Source organism: Cyprinus carpio, unplaced genomic scaffold (genome assembly GCF_018340385.1).
Source record: "Cyprinus carpio isolate SPL01 unplaced genomic scaffold, ASM1834038v1 S000006675, whole genome shotgun sequence".
Taxonomy (NCBI): Eukaryota; Metazoa; Chordata; class Actinopteri; order Cypriniformes; family Cyprinidae; genus Cyprinus; species Cyprinus carpio.
In genome coordinates this window covers 152884-177624 of record NW_024879293.1, presented here as the reverse complement: position 1 = coordinate 177624, position 24741 = coordinate 152884, and the positions used below count along the sequence as shown (strand labels likewise).

The 24741-nt window shown below is 37.9% G+C and overlaps 1 protein-coding gene across 1 annotated transcript in view; it reads left to right on the top strand.

Moving 5' to 3' along the window:
• Positions 1 to 24741, top strand: part of LOC122144431 (NLR family CARD domain-containing protein 3-like) — a 103630-nt gene that overhangs the window by 66069 nt on the left and 12820 nt on the right. Inside the window, exons 3-4 of the mRNA XM_042755353.1 lie at positions 10183 to 11955; positions 18094 to 18267. Coding sequence (XP_042611287.1) covers positions 10183 to 11955; positions 18094 to 18267 — 1947 coding nt within the window. The remainder of the gene's footprint in view (positions 1 to 10182; positions 11956 to 18093; positions 18268 to 24741) is intronic.

Genomic DNA, 24741 nt, shown 5'->3' with positions numbered 1-24741 from the left:
TGGCCAATTTTGGAATAATAGGTATTGATGTTCTCGGCATGACCCAAAGAATATAGAGATATGACTTTCATTGCAATAGTCTAATATTTTTTCAAAAGTTATTTAGCATTTTTATGATATTTCATTATAACTTTTGACCACAAGGTGGCGCTGCCACCAAACTTTTTGAGTAGCTTTAGGGCATGGAGCCAAACATTTTTGTCATTATTTTCGTAGCGATACGATAATGCGTTCAAAAAATACAGCATTTTGAAACGTAATTCAAAATGGCCGACACGTGAAAATTGGATATCATTCGACTCGGCATGACACACCCAATCTAAAGAGACCAGTTTTGTTATTTTTGGCCAAACCATTCAGAAGTTATAAGCAAAAATATGCATTTTTCATATCTCCTGACCACTAGGTGGCGCTGCTGAGGTCGAAACACTGCAGGTAGTCTCAGGTCATGCTTGTTATAACACACACCAAAGTTTTGTCTCAATACGCCCAACCGGTTGCAGAGTTATAGCCTCACAAGCATTTTTGCGTGCTTTTCGTAGAATTTTCTCGCGTGGTATCGAGAACGGTGGACGAATCAACTTGAATTCCATAACTTTTTGCCGGCATCGTCTGCAGATGATCTGAGCCAATTTTTTCGAAAAAAATTGGACTAACCGTCTAGGACGAGTTCGAAAAAAGTAGGTTTTTCGAACAATTGAAAATAGCGAAAAAAACAACTATATACCTTGCGATTTTTGAATTTTCGGGGTTCATTCGACCTCGGCATGAGCCAAGGATTCAGAGGAAAAAATAATTTTCATTTTGTGGCTTACGTTTCAAAAGTTATTAGCATAAAAATATTGAAATTTTGGACAAGTGGTGGCGCTAGAGAGTAGAAGATAGAGACTTCAAATTTGCTATAGTTAATGCTGGGACTGTCCTCTATCAGTGTGCCAAATTATACAACTTTTTTCCCGCCAATCGGTTCTATGGGCTGCCATAGACTTGCGGCGGAAGAAGAAGAAGAAGAAGAAGAAGAAGAATAACGCCAACGATTTCAATAGGTGCCTACGCACCTTCGGTGCTTGGCCCCTAATAACGCCAACGGATACAATAGGTGCCTAAGCACCTTCGGTGCTTGGCCCCTAATAATGTCTCCAAAAACTCCAAAATGTTTTTTTGTCATGTCTGCAACGCATGTGTATTCCCAAATCTAAAAAGCCTATAAACATCATAGACGGATCATACTGATGTCTGGACTGGTTTGGATGCCGTTTGCGAATTTATTTATTTATTTTTTTGAGTTAAGGCAACTTCCTCTGAAGTTATAAATAACTAATAAACCATATTGTGCTATACATTAGTCAACATTTGAAGTGGATCGAAACCTTCTTCAAAGTTGCCCTAAAAACCAAAATGGACGAGTCCTATCTAAACCTTGTTCTGCAAGTTTGATACATAAGACACTGTCCATATGAAAGACCAAGAGATTCACACATTTATATCAACCCCCACAAGCTATACAGAACTACCCCCAGCCCCCTCCAGCTGAACTGAATTCGGTCTGTTTGTTGGCTGTGAGGAACGGTGTGTTGTCATTTACTGGGCTGAAACATGCCTGCACTCACAGCAGCCTTACTCTTTTTATTCATTATTTTCCCGCAGCCCATATTATTGTTTTCACAAGACCATAATAATAACAAATTATCAATTGATAATTAATCATTATTTTTGAGAAAATCATGCTATTTGTGAACGTAGGCGTTTGAGGAAGGCTTTAAGACCAAGCGGAGTCCGTCCATCAGCTGCTCCCGCTTTACACAGCGCGCGGGAACTCGCGCTCACTGACCCAGCTTCCAAGTCCGAATACAACTTACTGATCATGCCCAACATTTAGCAAGACAGAAAAACATTTCAGTCTACCTAAAGGAATATGTATTTTCATTGTAAGTTAATGCTGTTAAATAGAGAGTTAAATGGAGAGAGAGGGAGAGCGAGAGAGAGAGAGAGAAATAAAAAAAACCCCGTGTAGGCTATTCTTAAACTTGGAGCTCATTATGTTGAAATACAAATCCAAACACCAGAAGCAAACTCTCAGTGCTCTTTCATTGAAAAGTATGCATTTTGTTTATTCACAGGCTATATGGTTGAAATAATATTTTAGCTTCAAAACTTTAAGTGCCATTGTTTAAAAAACTAAAAAAAAAAATGCTTTATTTGGCTAACATTTCATAAAACCTTCAGTTGTTATGCTTTAAAATCCCATACCATTTGTAAATTGCACAGTATTTTCACCTCCTAAATCACTAACCTTTAAAGTCACAATTCTATAATGGTCAAATGTTTACTCAGGCCAATGGCACTTTTTAATTACATTACTTTTTACTTTTTTTTTTTTTTTTTTTTTAGAATAATTATAGCTTACATAAAATAGGTGAAGCAAACAAATATGAATAATATTTGGATCGTCCCTTATTTTTTCCCTTATTTTCTTAAAGAATAAACACTTATTATCTACAAGAATAACATGATAACATATTATTAATTCATATAAATAATTTAAGCAATTAAAACCTTCTTTTTAAACTTGAACTTCAATACTATTAAACTGACTTTAAAATCTCAAGGAGTTTATAAGTTAAAAAGGGAAAAATGTCACAGTCCATGTTAAATAGTTCTAATTATATTGTTAACAAGTTCATTTAGACTAACAATATAATTCGATTTTTTTTTTTTTTTTAATGAACAATTCCTTTTATAAAATGGGACAGCAACCTTTATATCAAACATTTTGAAATCGTCCACAGCTGAGCAACGCGCGAGGCAGGTTGAGCGTGCGAAGTGAATGTGCTGCACAAAGTCATTTTCAGATGCAATGAAAATAAAAAAAAAAATAAAAAAAACCCTGGACAGCCTAGATTAGGCCCAGACTCTGTTCCTAAGTATATGATAATTATAATTACTGTTAACCCACAGTAACAAATTTTAATGCATAAAATGCTTTAACAGAGATGTCTAGAGGGTATTTAATAGGTCTGCCCCCCACGTAAGATTTTTCTAGTTACTAATCGTTCATTTGTCATTATTCAACTAATCGCAGGTTTATATTAAATTTACATCTATAATCCATAATGAACCTTAATATATTCTGCGCTCAAGCACATGCATTAAGTTTGCCCCAAAGCACAGGCAGAAGTAGCCTAATAATTGTAAAAAAGGAGACATTTTAATTATTTATTAATAAACAAATGTTTTATTGTCGGCTGCAAGATGAAATTCACAGTGCTGACTCTCTCCACATGGACTCGCCTTTAAAGAGAAATACAACCTTCACAGATTACATAATGCTTTCGTTCTGAATTGATTCATTTAAAAGACATTTCAAGCTTTCTGCTGATATATTTCTCATGTATGTGAGACACCACAATTATAAGTTAATTCATTATCAGGAAAAAATTCAAGTGATCTAGAGGGCGCCTCCCTGTCCTGCATGCGCATTAATAATTTTCGCACAAACACTTAAATATGAATAATAATTCACATTTTGTATATGCATTACAACGTAAATAATTTTTTACATGCAATTATCCAAAATAAAACCAAACAAGATTTGTAATGAAGATAAAACAAATAAGAATAAATGCTGCGCGTGCACTCAGCATCACTCGCGCCGCACAAATCTTGCACGCAGACAAATTTAAACACCTGCATTTAAATGCGGCTGCAATTTTATTTTTTTACTTAAATTCTATGAAAGCAAGTAAAGAAGGCTCCCTTTAAAATCACTGAAGTTGTCTATTAATGAAGCTCTTATTTACATCATTTGCACTTTGGTGATTATAATGAGAGAACTTGAGTTTAATCGTGAGGATGTTTTATTAATCCGTTCATTCTTTAGACTTTCAATGATTTAGCTAAATCGTGCACGTTTAATTTATTCGTTTCTTGTTTTAATTAGGCCTAAATAATGGGAACGAAATTATACAGTGCCTCACGTTTTACTAAGAAAATAATTTATAAAACACGCAACAATTTCTTACAGACAAATATATTTTCCCAAGAATTGTCTGTCAAAATAAAGGACAGGTAACGAATAACAAAAATGCATGTTGTTTTATTAAAGGAATTTTAAAATATAAATTAAAATATAGGCCTAATATATGAGAATATTGACATTTTGCATATTAATCCATGTAGCCTAGCTCACTAAAATAGGCTACCACCACTTTTTAATGCTCCAATGCAAAGTAAACCACAATTTCTTTTGAATAATTAACACATAATTCATATTATATAAATAATACTGCACACCTAATAAATGTGTCAAAAAATATGGTGTAATACTGTGTAGCTTAGAGAAAATATAAGCACAGGCTCATAGGCTTGACATTTATCCTGCTTGAAATCGTTCTAAGAAATGCACATAACTTCAAAAGTACCAAACTTTCATCTGTGATGTAAATATTTTAACTATAGTGTTTTTCTTTCATTTTCCCTGACTGCAGCCGTCAAATGTAACACATCGGTGAGGCAAAGCTGACGTCTATTTGCGAAAATGTGCTTTGATGCGCTTGTTTGATAACTTGTGATTAAAGTGCCACTCATCGGTCAAAGGTGCAAATGCACTTTGCAGACGCCGCGGCGGCGGTACGAGTGGCGGTAGAAGCAACGTTTTGGATTGCCACCTACTGTATGTTCAAACTTGTAAAGCAACTTCTGAGTTCAGCAACATTTCCTGAGAATCAACCTTTCATTTGAACTGACTGAATAACAAAGCAGATGAGAGTTTAGATGACTGACTGTCATTCTTCTCATTCTCACGTTTCTTCCTGGTAGAAGTGAAAGAAATTTCAGAGCTGCTGTTCAATACAACACTTCAGAGGAAGACAAAGACAGATGTTCAAACACTGAGGTGAGTGTTTCATCTTTCTCTAGTTGTTTTCATGTATGCGTGTCATCTTATGATGTGTCATTGGTCATTTTGTACTTCTTTAATGCTGTACTGAAGTTGTTTTGATGATTTTATTTAAAGCTCTTCATGTCATGATCAACCAGATGATCTAGTGTGTCTTTAGCCCTATTCGGATGGTAATTGTTTCTCAGGGGGATTTAAGTGATTTTCACCATTTACAAGGGGTAGTCAGTAATTTAATTGCCGTCCGAATCCAGGATGTCAGTGTTTTTCTCTCACCACCCCCGTAAAAATCCCCGGCCGAATTACCTACTGTTTTTGACAAACACAGAGGTCGTGTGGTTATTTAATTGCCGTCCAAATCCACATCTCTCAGTTTACAAGAAGAAATCAATTAAAAATTCAGTGATTAAACCCTTTTTGAGCACTCCCGAACACCGTAAGATACATTAACTTTTGTATTTCGGGGTAAGTTGTAAATGTATTTATTTCAGAAATGCTGGAAAGTATTTAAAAGAACAATAATTCACCTGTTCACAGCGACTGGGAGCAGAGAGAGAAGAATAGCACGCAAACATTCGAAATGGGTCATTATTATGGCAGCAGCAGGTATGCAATAGAGTTTTAAAATGAGAATTATAAATGGATATATAGGCTACATAACTATATTGCATATAATTATATACAACTATAACACATCTTTTTAAACAGGAGATTTAAATGATCAAATAATAAATAGGATTATATGTATTATAAAATATGCTTGGAATAATAAGAATATATTTTACATAAGTATTTAAATGCATTTTACACAATAATAATACATTATGTAAATAAAATTTATTTTATTTACAGCAGACAGTTAAGTGACTGGTCACATGAGCAGCGCATTCCCAAGTTCGTAGGATCACAGAACTCACTCCTCCTCTGTAAATATATCACCATCCGAATCCATGAGATTTATCACTGAGGTGATATGTAAATTTATTTTTACAGACGTCCACACGAGAAACAATTACCGTCCGAATCGGGCTTTTGTCAATGAATCACAGAAAGCTGCAGATTCCGATACTGTTGTCATATGGTGTGAAATCAGTGTTTCTCATTTTACCATCAGTGTGTATGTGATACTCAAACAGTATTTGTCACACGCTCTAAACTTTTTGAGAGAGAAACTATCACTCAGCATTAGCTTTGATGAAATATTGTGTCTATATGGTAAACTCTAACAAACTCATTCAATGAAATCAGAAGCATTTCTACTTCATTAACACTTTTACTTTAGTTCACTGTACAGTAAGTGTTAAACAGCAGACTTACAGAAATACAAGTAACTCCTAAATACAGAAAACTCCTGAAAAGTGTTCATAAATTCATATAGTTTGCTCACTTTTAAATTTAGATCTTGGAAAAGTAGGTCTGAATAGCTTTATACCATAATATTGATTTCTAATGAATTCACACATAACCTGTGTTTTCATGCTTGTGCTGATATCATCTGAAGTTTTGAGACATTTGTCTGAAGTAAAGTAACCCTGAAACATGATTCAGAGACATAAAGCTGCTTTCTGGAAACCCCTCCAGCTGTAAACAGAGCTTCAGCACAGAGTCAAACCGGTTTTATTTGTTTTCCTGAAATGGTTGTGGTTTAACTGGTTCTGAAGATAAACATCTTTCTGCAGTACTTTCAAAGTCACTAGTTATTGACTATTACAGCAAATAATTTTTCCTTCCCCACAAATAAAGTAAATAGAAATATACGAAGCAGTAAGAACATATTCATGGATCATTTCTACTCATTCTTTCCATGTTTCACTGTGTTGAGCTGCTGTACTTCACAATGAAAACCAGTTAAATGCTCTTAAACTGCAGTAGAGCTTCATCTGAGTAAAGTACACTAGTGTACAGCTGCAGCTCATAATTATCTTACACTTCACACAGACACACAAGAAAGAAAATATCTCCTCTCGGGTCAGACTCTAGCTCTATGAACTGAACACAGACTCCTAGAAACGATCTCAAACACAGAAACACACAGCTTGACACTTGATTTTCTGTAGTTCATGACACAATAAAATTGTACATTTTCTAAGCAAAATTTAAAATTAAAAAAGCAAAGCTAACAGCCATCAAAACCCTGTTGTAGTTTTATATATATATATATATATATATATATATATATAAATATATATACAGGTGCATCTCAATAAAATAGGATGTCGTGGAAAAGTTCATTTATTTCAGTAATTCAACTCAAATTGTTAAACTCGTGTATTAAATAAATTCAGTGCACACAGACTGAAGTAGTTTAAGTCTTTGGTTCTTTTAATTGTGATGATTTTGGCTCACATTTAACAAAAAAACACCAATTCAACAAATTAAAAGGGTTGGCTGATTCACCGAATCTCAACAAATTAGAATACTTCAGAAGACCAATAAAAAATAAAAATAAAACGTTTTTAGTGAATTGTTGGCCTTCTGGAAAGTATGTTAATTTACTGAACATAAATGTGTTTATGACTCAGTTTGTTTATTTATTGATCCAACAATCAGCTATCTCATATACATATGAGTGCTGTTCTTCCTGTGGTCAAAATCACTATTACATATCAATTTTTACAAAAAAAAAAATGTTCAGTGAACAAGATGAAGATTATATCTCTTCTACTGAGGAACTTAAATATAGCAGTGTTATGATTTATGCTGACCTTGATGTGTGTAATGTGTTATTATCAGTTGTTATTATGCACAACATGTAGTTTTTTGTCACAGCTCATCAAAAAAAAGGTATAGCATTCAAGCCCATTCCACATATCACCATAAATATGCTAACAGGCATGCACCAGGGGCCTCATAAATATACGTATATACGTATAAAACATATGTATATAAATATATATCTATACACTCACCTAAAGGATTATTAGGAACACCATACTAATACTGTGTTTGACGCCTTCGCCTTCAGAACTGCCTTAATTCTATTTGGCATTGATTCAACAAGGTGCTGAAAGCATTCTTTAGAAATGTTGGCCCATATTGATAGGATAACATCTTGCAGTTGATGGAGATTTGTGGGATGCACATCCAGGGCATGAAGCTCCCGTTCCACCACATCTCAAAGATGCTCTATTGGGTTGAGATCTGGTGACTGTGGGGGCCATTTTAGTACAGTGAACTCATTGTCATGTTCAAGAAACCAATTTGAAATGATTCGAGCTTTGTGACATGGTGCATTATCCTGCTGGAAGTAGCCATCAGAGGATGGGTACATGGTGGTCATAAAGGGATGGACATGGTCAGAAACAATGCTCAGGTAGCCCGTGGCATTTAAACGATGCCCAATTGGCACTAAGGGGCCTAAAGTGTGCCAAGAAAACATCCCCCACACTATTACACCACCACCACCAGCCTGCACAGTGATAACAAGGCATGATGGATCCATGTTCTCAGTCTGTTTACGCCAAATTCTGACTCTACCATCTGAATGTCTCAACAGAAATTGAGACTCATCAGACGCAGGCAATATTTTTCCAGTCTTCAACTGTCCAATTTTGGTGAGCTCGTGCAAATTGTAGCCTCTTTTTCCTATGTGTAGTGGAGATGACTGGTACCCGGTGGGGTCTTCTGTTGTAGCCCATCCGCCTCAAGGTTGTGCGTGTTGTGGCTTCACAAATGCTTTGCTGCATACCTCGGTTGTATCGAGTGGTTATTTCAGTCAAAGTTGCTCTTCTATCAGCTTGAATCAGTCGGCCCATTCTCCTCTGACCTCTAGCATCAACAAGGCATTTTCCCCCACAGGACTGCCGCATACTGGATGTTTTTCCCTTTTCAAACCATTCTTTGTAAACCCTAGAAATGGTTGTGCGTGAAAATCCCAGTAACTGAGCAGATTGTGAAATACTCTGACCGGCCCGTCTGGCACCAACAACCATGCCACGCTCAAAATTGCTTAAATCACCTTTCTTTCCCATTCTGACATTCAGTTTGGAGTTCAGGAGATTGTCTGGACCAGGACCACACCCCTAAATGCATTGAAGCAACTGCCATGTGATTGGTTGATTGGATAATTGCATTAATGAGAAATTGAACAGGTGTTCCTAATAATCCTTTAGGTGAGTGTATATGTATAAAACTTTGCATAGATTTCATCCTTAAAGTGTGCCTGTGCAGAGAAGGCAGTTTTTGCATAAGCACAAATAAATCCTGCGGAAGATTGTTTACATGCATAACCTCCTTTGAATACAATTTACATATGCATATTCCCATTTGACACTTTAGCGGTACAGAAAATATGAGACATGGATTGTAATGTCAAGTCATATTTGCTGAAGATCATTTAGTGTCCTTGTGATGAGAATGGTATAAAAGTGACTGTAAATGAGGTGGTTTAGCTAGTTTAAACAGAGAGAATAGATCATTTACAATACAGATATGTTTAAATGTTTAATAAAATGATTTACAACAATATAAGGCTGTTTAATTACTGTAGCTTTTATGATTGTTTGTCTCTTCACTTGTTTGTCAGCGGTGGAGATCAAACCATTCAGAACCATCATGGATGAACCACAAACATCTGGAGATGACCAATTTTTTCCAAGACACTGGTACTTTGCGTAACACTTTAGATATCCTTTTATATGAAAAATTATATTTATTTTGTGTATGGTTTTTATAATATTCATTGAAAACAATAAGACCGTAAAGGCTACAAAAGCGTTTTTTTTTTTATGATGATTATTTTATTATATTGAGGTGATTCTCATAATAAAGTGTTAAATCTGTTTTGTTTTAGTTCAGTTCATCAGAAGAGATCAGAAGCAGAGCCCAGCTGTGTGTCTGTGAAGAGTGACTGGTCTATGCATCAGCCAATAATGTTTAAGAGTGGAGATTCACAGCCTGATCTCAGGTATAACGTTTGTATAAAAATATAAGATTATAGCATGACATTTTACTATCAGTTCACTATTTTTGTATAAACCGTGTATGAACTGATTACAAAATGCTCTTTACATATAATCATTTGCACACAGTAATTTAAAGGATGTTATTTAATCTCTTTCTGTTTTAGTCCAGTTCATCAGAAGAGATCAGAAGCAGAGTCCAGCTGTGTGTCTGTGAAAAATGACGCATCTATGGTTTGTCAAGAACAATTCAAGAGCGGAGATACATGGCCTGCTCTCAGGTATAACATTTCTGGAAAAGATATGATTTGAAAATATGATACAGAATATATGAGATATTGGGCTTATTAACTCGTGCAATAATGTGGAATTTTTATTTTACAGCAATGAAGCCCTAAACACCTTTAGATCAAATCTGCTGAAGAAGTTTGCGTGTCTGTATGAGGGAACAGCGACGCAGAGAAACCCAAAACTGCTGAATGAGATCTACACAGAGCTGTACATCACAGAGAGTGAGAGTGGAGAGATCAGTAATGAGCATGAGGTGAGACAGATTGAGACACTATCCAGGAGAGCAGCAACAGAGGACACAGCCATCAAATGCAGTGACATCTTTAGAGCTTTACCTGGACAAGACAAAGCCATCAGAACTGTGCTGACAAAGGGAGTCGCTGGCATTGGAAAAACAGTCTCTGTGCAGAAGTTGATCCTGGACTGGGCTGAAGGGAAAGAGAATCAGGACGTCCAGCTCATATTTCCACTTCCTTTCAGAGAAATCAACTTGATGAAGAACAAAACACTCAGTCTTTCAGATCTTCTTAATTTCTTTTTTCCTGAAACTAAAGAAATGGAAATATCCAGTGATGAATATAAAGTTTTGTTCATCTTTGATGGTCTGGACGAGTGTCGTCTGTCTCTGGACTTTAAGAGTAAAGTGAAACTGTGTAATATATCTGAATCAGCCTCAGTGGACGTGCTGCTGGTGAACCTCATTGTGGGGAATCTGCTTCCCTCTGCTCTCATCTGGATCACCTCCAGACCAGCAGCAGCTGATCTCGTCCCCTCTGAGTGTGTCCATCGAGTGACAGAGGTACGAGGCTTCAATGAGCCACAGAAGGAGGAATACTTCAGGAAGAGGATCAGTGATCAGAGTCTGGCCGATAGGATCATCTCACACCTGAAGTCATCAAGGAGCCTCTTCATCATGTGCCACATCCCAGTCTTCTGCTGGATCTCAGCCGCTGTTCTGGAGAAGATGTTGAGTCGAGCAGAGAGTGGAGAGATTCCCAAGACTCTCACGCAAATGTACACACACTTCCTGATCCTTCAGACCAATATCAAACATCAGAAGGACTATGAGAAGAATGTGACAGATGAAGACATGATCCTCAAACTGGGGAAACTGGCTTTCCAGCAGCTTGTGAAAAGAAACCTGATCTTCTATGAGGAAGACCTGAGAGAGTGTGACATTGATGTGACAGAAGCATCAGTGTACTCAGGACTGTGCACTCAGATCTTCAGAGAGGAGTTGGGCTTGTATCAGGGGAAAGTCTACTGCTTTGTTCATCTGAGCCTTCAGGAACATCTAGCAGCTATATATGTGCATCACTCCTGTACAATAAAGAACAGAAATGTATTTGACCAAACCAAACAGAGTCTTTTTAATCTGAAGAAATATAATTCACTATCTGAGCTGCATCAGAGAGCATTAAAAAAGGCCTTAAAGAGTGAGAATGGATATCTGGATCTTTTCCTGCGTTTTCTTCTGGGTCTCTCAGTGGAGTCCAATCAGACTCTCTTACGAAAACTACTGACACAGACAGGAAGCTGCTCCTACAACAAAGAGAAAACAGTTCAGTCCATCAAGCAGAAGATCAGAGAGAATCGCTCTCCAGAGAAATCCATCAATCTGTTCCACTGTCTGAATGAACTGGGTGATGATACACTGATGCAGGAGATCCAAGATTATCTGAAATCTGGAGAAATAAAACAAACTAAACTCTCCTCTTCACAGTGGTCAGCTCTGATTTATGTGTTGCTGACATCAGAGCAGAAGATGGATGTGTTTGATCTCAAACAGTTTATTGGAGCACAACATACAGCAGATGAAGTTCTTCAGAATCTGTTTCCTGTGGTTAAAGAATCCAGATCAGTTCGGTGAGTAACACTGAAAACAATCACTGCACTTTCAAAACATGATCACATTTATGATTTTAGCATGTGCTTTTTTACCAAAGCAACAAAATGGGGGAAATCTCAGAGAATCCCATTTCTGGCAGTGAGCAGGAGAGTTTTTATGTTTCTGTGTGAGAGCTGATGATGTAGAGCTCAGTGTGGAAGATGAAGATTAAGATAAAAGGAATGAATCTGAGGGGGATCAAAACTGACAGCAAACAGATTTGGACAGCTTGTGCTCTAATGAAGTGTAGAAAATCTATAGCCAAGGACATTTAAATATATATATATATATATAATTATTAATCAACATGTATAATATATTCTGATCAGGACACAGAATTCAGCAGCTCTGTCCACAAGCCCTGTGGCGGATCTGTCAGAAGACAGTCCATAAATATAAGTGAAATGTGCCAGTCACGTCAACAGTCCAGCCATAGAGCCTGATGTAAGCACTTGCTACAGCCTCTTTTCACCCCACAAACACCCTTAATTTTGGTGGGGAGTTTTTTTATTATTATTATTGTTTATTTTTTTACTTCAGCACTAAGTCATACTTGAGTGGCCTACTAAGCAACCCATTCATAGGGGAGAATAATATACTTCTTCTTAGACCCTAAGAGCCTAAGGGGAGAATACATTTACATTTAATCATTTAAATATTTAGCAGATACTTTTATGTAAAGTGACTTATTAATGAGGACAATAGAAGCAATCAAACCAACAAAAGATCAACAATATGTAAGTGCTGTGACAAGTCTCTGTTAGTCTAACATAGCACATGTAGCAAGTTGGTTTTTTAAATTATAAATAAAAATAATAAAAAGTAGATAAAATAGAAAAATAAATAGAATGGAGACAGCTAGTTTTAGAGGGTCAGGTTTTTTAAATATTATAAATTAAATAAAACAAGTAGACAGAATAGAAATATAATAGAGTGCAAGTGTTAGAGAGCACTACTTAGCGTATTCTCTGAAACAATTGACAGAAAGATCTTTTGCAACACCTATTTTTTTTAACACCCTTTTCAGAGAGGAGAGAACACCAAGGAGTTGTCACCCTTTTAGTTGCCATGGACACCTTGTTTCTGTATTTTCCTGTGATCTGTTTTGTTTTAGTTCCTGTGTGCCCTTATCTCATTTAGCCTGATTAGTTTACCTCCATCACCTGTGTTTACTTTATGATCCTCATCTGTCTAAAGCCCCTTTCACACTGCACGTTGGTCCCGGAAGATTCCCGGAAAATTGCTGGGTCGCCTTCTGTGTGAACACAAACATGTCCCGGGATCGATCCTGGGATGGGGACCTAGTAACATTGCCGGGTTCAGTCCCGGAACGATCTCTGTTTGAACAAAAAGCCATAACTAATGCCCATGTTAGCGTGCGACTCTTTTACCAGGTGTTTTGAAGGCAGATCAACGTTCGCGACGAAAAAATATGTGCAAACTGTAATGAAGCAGAGATCAGTTAGCGCCTCACTATCCGTGCTGAAGCTGAGACCGTTCGCCAGCTTAAGTGAAAGTTAATGTGGCAGGCGTTTTCGACTCGTACATTACACGTCACATCATGATGTCACGTGTCTTTACGGGACCTTTATGGGTTGTGGGTGAATGCACCCTCGCAGTGTGAAAGGGGCTTATGTGTTTATGTTACTCCCTTTCAGTCACTCTCTGTTCAATCACCATTATACTAAGTTGTGTTTTCTCTTGCGTATCTGCATAAGTTTGAGTCCACTATTAAATTGAGATTTTGGGCTTTCCCTGCTGTCTCCTTTGCCTTGCTTCAACACAAGCCTGTCTTGCTTTGCATATGTCTTTGCCAATAGTCACAAGGTGGTCAGTAGAGGAGGAAAATTTAATTGATAATATCTGCCTCTACTCCGCCCACCTAGAAGCCCAGGATGGAAGCTGCCAATTGTTATTTCAACTTTAATTATTATTATTATTATTACCACCATTATTATCTCATCCCACTGGATAAAATAAAGCAGACAAATAAAGAACAGTGCTTACTATGAATGCAACGCAATGAGTGCATTCCGTGATTATCTTACATGTGCATACAAACAAGCAGCTGCAGAAGATAAAAAAGCTGAGGATGTACATTGCAGGCGCACTCTTTTATTTATGGTTATCCGCTAATGACATCATAGACTGTCGTTTTCCAATAGAATTGTGTTTGCACACATGCTTCAGACACCGGTAACGCTGATGAACTTGCCCATAGCGTCAATCCAAGTTGCCTTTCCTCCTTTCTTTGTTGTGCTTACATTTTACCCAGTTTATAATTCTAAATTATATAATAAATTAAGGAAAATGATGAAAATAATTTATAAGATAGAAAATAATCATTAAAAATAATTAAATATTAGGTTAACTGTCCAGGTGTTGTCAGGTTGCTATCCTGTTTCTGTTCTGGGACTCTTATTTCTGATTTCCTTTGTTTATTTCCTGTGTCTTTTGTTTCCTTGGTTTCTAATTATGTTTCCATGGTTGTTGATTAGTTTGTTACCTGTGTCTAGTTTGGTTCTCCATTTTCTTGTGCATTTATACATCTTGGTTTCTTTAGTTCATGGTCAGTTATTATCTATGAATGTTTGCCAGATGTTTTTTTTCCTTTGTGTTTGGACCTTTTAGGAAAATCCGATACTGAAGACTTTCTTAATAATCCAATGTAACTGCACGGCCATTGGTTTGTGCAGTGAAAATAAAAACAAACTAGTGACGAGTCAGCAGAGCTGCACAAGCCTATGACCACAAAGCCCACCAAAGTGAGTAGGGCCCTCTGGCTATATAAACGGGCATTTTGGCATAGGATCCTCAGATTACTTTGACTGAAGCGACAATACTGATACTTGTTCCTGTATCTCAGGGAACCGAGGTTACATTAGTAACGATAATACATTCTTGAGGGGCTCAGAGGGGCAAGTATAATAGGGTAAACTCTTCATGTGGCAAGGGGCTAAACTCACAAAGGTCACGCCCGGCCTAGTTAATCGTTCCAAGTAAGACTTGTACAGCCTTGGCATTAGGAGCGTACAAGAAGTAGCAGTTCTGGCGAATTTGACCGTGTCACTGCCAAACAATACGCAGAGCTAATCCTGCGCTCTGACGGGTACATGCCAATTATGCAGAAAGAACCCTGGCCTGTAAGGCAGGGACGTCCAGGTTGTAAAACCTAGCAAATGTGGATAGCGAGGCCCAGCCGGCCGCTGCACAGATTTCTGCAACAGACACACCGCCAGACCAAGCCCAAGAAGAGGCCATGCCACTGGTGGAGTGGGCTCATACTCCAATGGGGCATTGCAGGCCCAAGGAAGAGTATGCTAGCTTAATAGAATCAACTATCCACTGGGAAAGTCTCGGGAAAGTTTAAAACCGCCCCAAGGAATGATATCTATTGGTTGTGGGACAGTGCGTTCTTGGCAAAGTTGACCCTGAGTCCCAGGAATTCTATGTGGTTGAGTAGGAGGGATCTGTGAGATAACAGACTGACTGGGCTAAGACAAGCTAGTCATCAAGGTAATTTAGAATGCGAATTCTCACTGTCTCAGAGGGGAAAGAGCCGCATCCATAAAAGTAAAAAGATCACCGTAAAACCATAAAAGTGCAAGGAGGCAGGGACAGTCTGAAGGGAAAGACTGTGTATCGATAAGCCACTCCCTCAATGTCGAATCTCAAGAACCATCTGTGATGGGAGGCTATCTGGATGTGAAAATAGGTGTCATTTAGGTCCAGAGAGAAGAACTAGTCCCCTGGGCAAACTTGTGAGAGGATGTTTCATGAGGGCATTTCATGAGGGTTTGTTTAAGGTGCCTGAAAATTGGGGATGGGCCGTAAGCCGCCATCCTTTTTGGGGATGAAGAAGTAACGGCTGTAGAAGCCTGACTCACTCTGAGCTAGGGCAACCATCTTTACGGCTCCTTTTGCCAGTAAATTCACAACCACAGAGTGCAGGACGTGTGCGTCCTTGCTCTGTACCAAGGTGGGAACCATGACACTGAATCGGGGAGGTCTTCAAACAAGTGAATAACCTCATTTTATTATCCCCACAACCCAGTCTGACACTCCGGGGATGGCCTGTCAGGCCTCGGCCTACATGACGAGATTGGATTGGTTCTGAAAGGTGTGTGGGTGCTTGAATGGGCCCAGCATCCATAACAAAGACGTTTCCTTCAACACCCGGAACTGAATGGTGTGTTTGGAGGTAGAACTGAGGCTGAACTTAGCCCCCTCCTCTTCCTGTCCCACAGATCAGAACAGTGCCAGAGGTGCTGAGTCCACCGTTACCTTGGGCTGGGGTCCCTTGGCGCTTGGGAAGTGTCTAGCGAAGTGGGAGCCCTGTCGAGGCTCAGGCTTTGAAGTTTGTTGGACCACTGCAGGTGCAGGCTTCACAGGCTGCTGAGTCAGCGCGGACTTGAGGTCAACTGGAGGCAGCTGCAGTGCTGGAGCGCTTGAGTAAGAAGTGTCGCATCACTTGGGACAACTTCTGTGCAGCAGTGAGGTGCTCTGCGAAATCCTCGACTGCAGGACCGAACAGGTAAATGGGAGAAACCAGGGAGTCGAGGAAGGGGACCTTCTCCACCTCTTTGATCTCAGTATTTTCAGCCATAAGTGGAGATGAAGCAACACAATACTGGCCAAAGACTTGCCAGTCGCCTGAGTCATGGCCTTGGTGGCGCATAGAGCCAGCTCGGTCATGCTGCGCAGTTCTTTGAATGTCGCTGGGTTGGGGCCAGACTCGTCTATGCATCGGTGGAGTTTTTGCCTTTAAGACCTGGAGGACCGCCATGGAGTGAAGCACCAAGGCCGCTTGTCCAGCTGAAGAGTAAGCTTGTCCAGCAATGGGTGAAGTCATCCTACACAGCTTGGATGGGTGGGAGACCTTCGCCTTCCATCCGATGGCCGTGGACGGGCAGAGGTGCGCAGCCACAGATTCATCCAGGTGAGGCAGTCTCTCATACCGGTTTTCTTCAGCGTCATTGACAGATGTGAGTACAGAGGAAGTAGAAATACTTAGGCAAGCTGAGTGGGGGGGCATCATGACTTTGTGAGCTTATCATGGACTTCTGGAAAGAACGGAGATGTTTGCTGATGATGGGCTTGGCGACTCCCCGGCAGGAATCATTCATCCAGGCAGCTGCAGGTGGGCTCCTCCAGTGGAGACCACTTCAAACCCAACTCCTCAACAGAAAGGACATGGAGAAGCTCGGCGTCAATGCCTGCCTTGGCTTCATTGGGCTCGGCAGATGGCAGGGTCGATCGACAAACCCAACTGCTGCTAAGCATCTGAGGCCGCCAATGACATGCTGTCATCCAGGGGATCGTCCCTGCTTCCACCGAACGAGACCAAATAGCTCGCAGCAGAGAGATGCTGGTCTTGGTGGGAGAAGAGGATGGAAGAAGTCTCTCTGTGGTGAGAGAGGGAGGCACAGACTCTGAGCTGGCGTGAGCTTGCTCATCTCTGAGCGCCGAGGTCCTCTGCCATGCTGTGTTTTCCTCACAGGTTCCTGGGAAGAAGAAAATGGGAAGGCACAATGGGTGGGGTCGCTTTCTGAAAAGAAAGCTATCTGTGAATGCAGAGAGATGATACTCATGTTCCCACAGTGGAAACACTCCATCTCCAAAAGTGTGGCTTCAGTGTGGAATTTCCCTAAGCATGAAATGCACTTGTGACCACCAGCGGCCACAATATTGGCGGCACAATAACCAATGGCCATTCACACACAATTCATTTTAAAAAAGGCTTCAGTATCCAATAAAAAAGAAAAAATGACTTTTTCCCATAATGTCTAGCGACGCAGTACAAGTGTAGTATCAAAAAGGAACTTGCTGCAACTAGACCCACTCTTCCATTTCTGCTTTGCTGTGATGTGTTTTATGAAGAACCGAAATACTGAAACATACGTTTGAAATCTAATGGAAGCCATTTAAATTTGTGTTATACCCTTATGTTCTTTCTTAAAGCTAAAACCATCAGATTATTCACAGCTTACTAAGTTTACTTCAACTGTATCACCACAGTCAAATGTTTCTGGAAGTCATCTGTGCTCCAGATTACAAATCCTACCAGATAAACAAGTAAACACATTATATTGTTGTTTGTTTTGTTCTTTACACAGGCTATGTGGATGTAATCTCACTTCTCGGTCCTGTGAAAGTTTGTCTTCAGCTCTACTATCCTCAAACTCTGTCCTGAGAGAACTGGACCTGAGTAACAATGACCTGAAGGATTCTGGAGTGAAGCTTCTTTCTGATGGACTGAAGAGTCCAAACTGTCAGCTGGAGATTCTGAGGTAAATGGTTTTCGATCAAATAAATTAACAAAAAATTCAGTCCTTTATGAAATTGTAAACCTTGTGGTATAATTTCATATAAAGATTTCAGCGCATCACTGTGTTAATTGATACTAGCAGCTAATAATCCAGTGTTTTCAGTGTTTCGGAGTGGCCGGTTTACATTACATTCTGCTCCACACAAACTCCATCTCATGCAAGTGCTGAGAATTTGGGTCACAGGGGCATTCTGTCCATATAAGCTGTGCATATCCAAGCCATTTGAGAGAGTCATGGACAGGCAAATTAATATAAACATGATTATAAATCAATCCCTTGTCATTTGATTTTAAGTGTAACTTAAAATTTACATAATAAAAAGTTGTGAATAAGTATGTAAAATTATTTATTTGCCAAATGGCAATACATTTTGTAAATCTGTTTTTGTTACGGAAGCTTCCGGGCAATTGGATTCACAGCAGCTTCGGTGCCAGCTGCTCTATTGCTATGACTCGTCAGTATTGTTACACGTTCTTGTTAGTTTGCTGGTATGCTGCTGGTTTCATGCGCGAGGTAAGCTGTCAGCACTCGCCCAATATGAAAAAAAAATGCACTGCTGATGCCAAATCGTGATTGCCGAAAATCATATTGTGTTTAATGCAAAACTATCTAGAATAAATCAAATGATGAAACATTTGAAAGTCCATTAAAAACCTATCTTCTTATGTCATAGATAATGTATGTTGAAGATATACGTTAATTGGTAACATGCTTGAGTAAACTAATAGAGTGATTTTTAATAAAAAAATTATGAGGATTTTGTTTACTTTGTTTTCCTTATGCTTGTGTTGCTTATAGTTAAAAGTCAGTTTCTGATTTTATTGTTGTTTGCACTATCACGTTGCAGCATTTTATTTAGCAATATTTATTTACAATTTTTTTGCCATTTTACATGGTCTGTTGTTGTAGCATCATCCGATGAGAGATTTTAATCCTATTCTCTGAGAATAAAATAATTCATTAGAGCTCTATATCTATAGATGGGGAATTCCTATGAAAAGGTCACAAAGAAGGACTAGAGAATGATTTTGATTTACAAATAAAGTAGCAAATGAGCATTTTGTGCAAGTTAATTTTTTGGTGGGAGTATGGAGTGGTGGACTCAGGATACCCAGTTAAAAAAAAGTCACTGCTCGCCACTGTTATAACATGGAAATGAAAAAGCAGCATGCATTAAACCTCAGCCCTTTTATTTTATTGGCCATCTTAATTTTGACCTTGATAAGCACAGTTAGCTGAGACAGAAAAGCCTATTAAATGAACATTTAAGTGTTTTGTTATCTGAACAAAAAGCCAAAAGGTGCATTATGGAGTGTAGCAGAGCAGCATGAAGAATATCAAACATGGGGGGGGGGCAATTTGCCCATACAATTGATGGGGATGTGTCCTGTTTAGTGTCGGTTCTGGTTACACAAAAGACATCAAATCAATATCCAGAAGTTACAAAGTTACTGTAAACTCTAGTGTTTAGGTGCCGATTTGCCATCACTTAGCTGAGAGCACTGTATTTCTCTCACACAGTTTTTGTCATACAGTAGGTGGCCAACCAGAATGAGCTTTTTGCTGCCACCATGTCTGCAAAGTGCATTTGCAGCTTTTGACCACTAAGTGGCGCTTTAACCACAAGTTATCAAATAAGCGCATCAAAGCACTTTTCACAAATAGCCGTCAGCTTTGTCTCACTGATGTGTTACATTTGACGGCTGCAGTCGGGGAAAATGAAAGAAACACTGTAGTTAAAATATTTAATATTGACAAATGAAAGTTTAGTACTTATGACGTTATGTGCGTTTCTTAGAAAGAATTCAAGAAGGGATAAATGTCAAGCCTATGAGTCTGTGCTTACATTTTCTCTAAGCTACACAGTATTACACCATATTTTAGATTTGACACATTTAATAGGTGTGCAGTATTATTTATATAATATGAATTATGTGTTATACTATCCTAAGGAAATGGTGTTTTACTTTGCATCGGAGCATTAAAAGTGGTAGCCTATTTTAGTTGAGCTAGGCTACATGGATTTATATGCAAAATGTCAATATTCTCATATATTAGGCCTATATTTTAATTTATATTTTAAAATTCCTTTAATAAAACAGCATGAATTTTTGTCAAGCACATACTTTGTTATTCGTTAACTGTCCTTTATTTTGACAGATAACTTCTTGGGAAAAAGATCTGTACACTGATTAAGAAACTGTTGCGTGTTTTAAAAATTTTTTCCCTTTATTTTAGTAAAACCTGAGACACTGTATAATTTTGCTCCAATTATTTAGGCCTAATTGAAACAAGAAACGAATAAATGAAACCTGCACGATTTAGGCAAGTCAAGTTTATTTATGTAGCACATTTCATACACAATGGTAATTCAAAGTGCTTTACATAAAAGAAAGTAAAATAATCATGAAAGAAAAAAAAATTGTAATAAAGTAAAACAAGTCATTTAAAAAGAAAACAATTCAACCCGGCGCTCCGGTGAGATAAGAACTCGTAGTAGGTGCTCTGGGAATGGGGAAGCGGAATAGGATGAAAAAACACAGGTCCCAGGCACTCAAAAAGAATTCAGGTGGAGAAGGTAAACGTTAAAAAGCCTTTATTGTGGTATGGCCAATATCAAAATTAAAAAGCCGATATGTTTCGACCGCAATGGTCTTCCTCAGGGCAAAGTGATAATCACAATTAGTGTGCTCACACATAAAAATACTCCCATCATCAATAAGCAAATAGTGGACTAATTAAGTACGATATCAACATACGGGTAATCAGGTGTATGAGATCAGGAAACTAAAAGTAAAGGACAAAAAATATATATATATAAATACATATATACACATATATACATACATATACCCATACATATACATAAACAGATACATACATATGATAATATTAAAGTAACACAAAACAATGATAAATGTAGTTAATACAAATTAATGTAACCCCAGACTATATCATAAAAAACATTTGAACTCTATATCCTCATTCAACCCTGGGTAATTAAGTGCATCCAAACGATGGATCCAAAATGACTCACGTTGACTCAGTTTACGAATCCTATCGCCACCTCTATTTAAAGGTCTAACATGTTCTAAAACCTCAATTTTTAGTAAAGAATCATTTTTGTTATGTTTATGTAAGAAATGTGTGGCCATATGGTAATCTGGATTATTGGTACGAATAGCATACTTATGTTCAGCTAATCGATCACGCAAACGTCTCTTGGTTCTGCCTACATAAAATACATTCTTACATGGGCAAGATAAACGATATATAATAAAGGTGGTGTTGCAGTTAATAAAATCTCTGATTTTGTATATTTTATTGGACTTAAAATCCACAAAGTTTTTTGATGGGATAATGTTACTGCAATGAGGACAATTCATACATAAATATAAACCAATGGGTCTCTTGAGCCAATTTTCTTTTATCGCAGGAGGAAGATAACTATGAACCAATTTATCATGAAGTGTTGGAGCTCTACGATACGACACCAATGGAGGTTGCGGAAAAATCTGTTGAAGTACAGGATCAGACTTGATAATGGCCCAGTTATCTAAAATAAGCCGTTTGATATGTCTAGCCTCCATGCTATATTGTGTGACAAAAAAAGGGTGAGATTGAGTGTCTGTTTTGTGTACCGTCTTAATAAGGGTGTCAGCACGTTTTAATAATTGAGCTCTAGACCGTGCATGAGCAACAGTATCTGATTTGTAAGCTCTTTTTATCAACCGTTCTGACATATTGTCCGCTTGTCTCTCAAAATCAGCATTATCATCACAAATACGGCGTAAACGTTGGAATTGGCCAAATGGTATGTTCTCAATAAGATGTGGTGGATGAAACGAATCAGCTCTAAGAATAGTATTTTTAGAGGTCTTTTTCCTAAAGATCGTGGTGTGTAACATACCATCTACATCAATAGAGATGGTCAAATCTAAGAAGTCAATTTTGTGTTTAGAATATTCAATAGATAATTTGATATTACTATTAATAGAGTTAAGGTATTGTGAAACTCCAATACCTGAGTCTCAGTTCCATTGAAAATAAAGAGTAAATCATCTATATAACGACCATACCAGTAATACAATGATGAAAAAGGATTAATCGGATTGAGTACATGTAATTTCTCCCCATAATCCCAAATAGAGACAAGCATAATTTGGTGAAAAACAGCAACCCATGGGTACTCCAATTTTTTGTCTGTACAATTTATCAGTAAATATAAATACATTGTTGTGAATAATAAATTCAGTAAGTTGTACAATAAAATGAGATGGAGGTTTTGTATCAGTTCTCTCAGATATAAAGTGTCTTAAAGCATGCAGACCCTCCTCATGATCAATATTGGTATATAAACGATTCCACATCCATAGTAATTAAGTATTGAGAACCCACATTACCCAACTTAGACAGACTGTTTAGGACATCAACAGTATCCTCCAGTATCCTTTTTAGTTTCCTGATCTCATACACCTGATTACCCGTATGTTGATATCGTACTTAATTAGTCCACTAATTGCTTATTGATGATGGGAGTGGTTTGGAGTATTTTTATGTGTGAGCACACTAATTGTGATTATCACTTTGCCCTGAGGAAGACCATTGTGGTCGAAACATGTCGGCTTTTTAATTTTGATATTGGCCATACCAAAATAAAGGCTTTTTAACGTTTACCTTCTCCCCATTTAAAACAAGAAATAACATATAACCTATACATTTAAAACATCCAAGTCATTTAAAAACTTTGAAAATTATTGAAACATTGATTTAAAATTAATTTAAAACAGTTAAAAATAGAAAATGATTTTACATAAAAATTTAGTGAATACATAAAATACAGTGCAATCAGTTTGGACATCGCACAGTGCTCATTCAATAAATGCACAACTAAACAGATGAGTTTTGAGTCTAGATTTAAAAGTGGCTAATGTTTTAGCACATCTGATCTTTTCTGGAAGCTGATTCCAACTGCGGGTGGCATAGTAACTAAAACCGGACTCCCCTTGTTTTGTGTGAACCCTTGGTATTTCTAACTGACTAAATCCTAATGATCTGAGTGGTCTGTTAGGTTTATATTCAGTGAGCATATCTGCAATGTATTTCGGTCCTAGGTCATTGAGTGATTTATAAACGAGTAAAAATACTTTAAAATCAATCCTAAATGTAACTGGAAGCCAGTGTAAGGACCTGAGGACTGGTGTGATATGCTCAGATTTTCTGGTTTTAGTCAGAATTCTGGCAGCAGCGTTCTGGATTAGCTGCAGCTGTCTATAGATGGTGAGCCGAGGGGAGATTTCGTGTTTTCAAACGATCTGTGGTGAGGGATAACCCAGTTTTTTATATGTAACCGCTACGCTTTTCAACAAAGCAAATAAAAAAGATTGTTGCCACTCACACACTTTGTCCATTACTATAATATCAGTAACTTTCTCCAGGTAATTTTCCCGGTGAATAGAGCAAGCAGCTACATGCGGGGTCCGACCTGCATGACGTATTTGTTGCCTTCATCCAATAGCATGCGTGGAAAGTGTCGGTGTTGGTGATGCGTTTGTGAACACTGGTGCGCTTCGCGCCCAGGATTTAAGATTGTACTATTTAAGATAAGAACTATTTTACCTAATTTTGCTAAATATTCAGTTTGACACAAAATGAGAACGTAGAGGTAACGTTATCCATTTGTACTGTTTTTATTTTATGTAACCACCTTTTGTCATACGATGTCCTGTCATTTCTTTGTAATCTTTAATAAATACACCCTTCTGATTTAACACATTTGACGTAATGGTATTGCTTGGAAACTCAACGTCATAAAAAAACGAGACAGAAAATACTCTTTTTCACGCCAATGTTTACTTGGATGAAATGGCAAAACATGAAGTGCTGTATGCATATATTTGAGGGAAGGGGTGGACCCACCATTCCCTTCACAGACATAAGTTTGGAGAAATTTATTAAATCAGTGTTTCTGTGGAAAGACCTTGATGGCAGAGAAGGTATCATTGCAGAAGAGGCAGTACAGGCATACAAGTTACACAGCCAGGAACCTACAAACCAGTTAGTCAAACCAGCTAACACTGGCTACCACAAGGAGTGCTACAGCCATTTCACAAATATCACGAAGATAAAATGAGCACAAAGGAGAAGAGAGAAGGCAGTATTACTTGAAGAAACTGCAAAGGAAGGTTGGTATTATATTGTATAGACAGGCGGTGCAGTATTAGACATCCAGTACAGGTCAAAAGTTTGGAAACATTACTATTTTTAATGTTTTTAAAAGAAGTTTCTTCTGCTCATCAAGCCTGCATTGATTTGATCAAAAATACAGAAAAAAAATTAATATATTGTGATATATTATTACAATTTAAAATAATTGATTTTCAATTTATTAAATTATCATTTATTTCTGTGATGCAAAGCTGAATTTTTAGGATC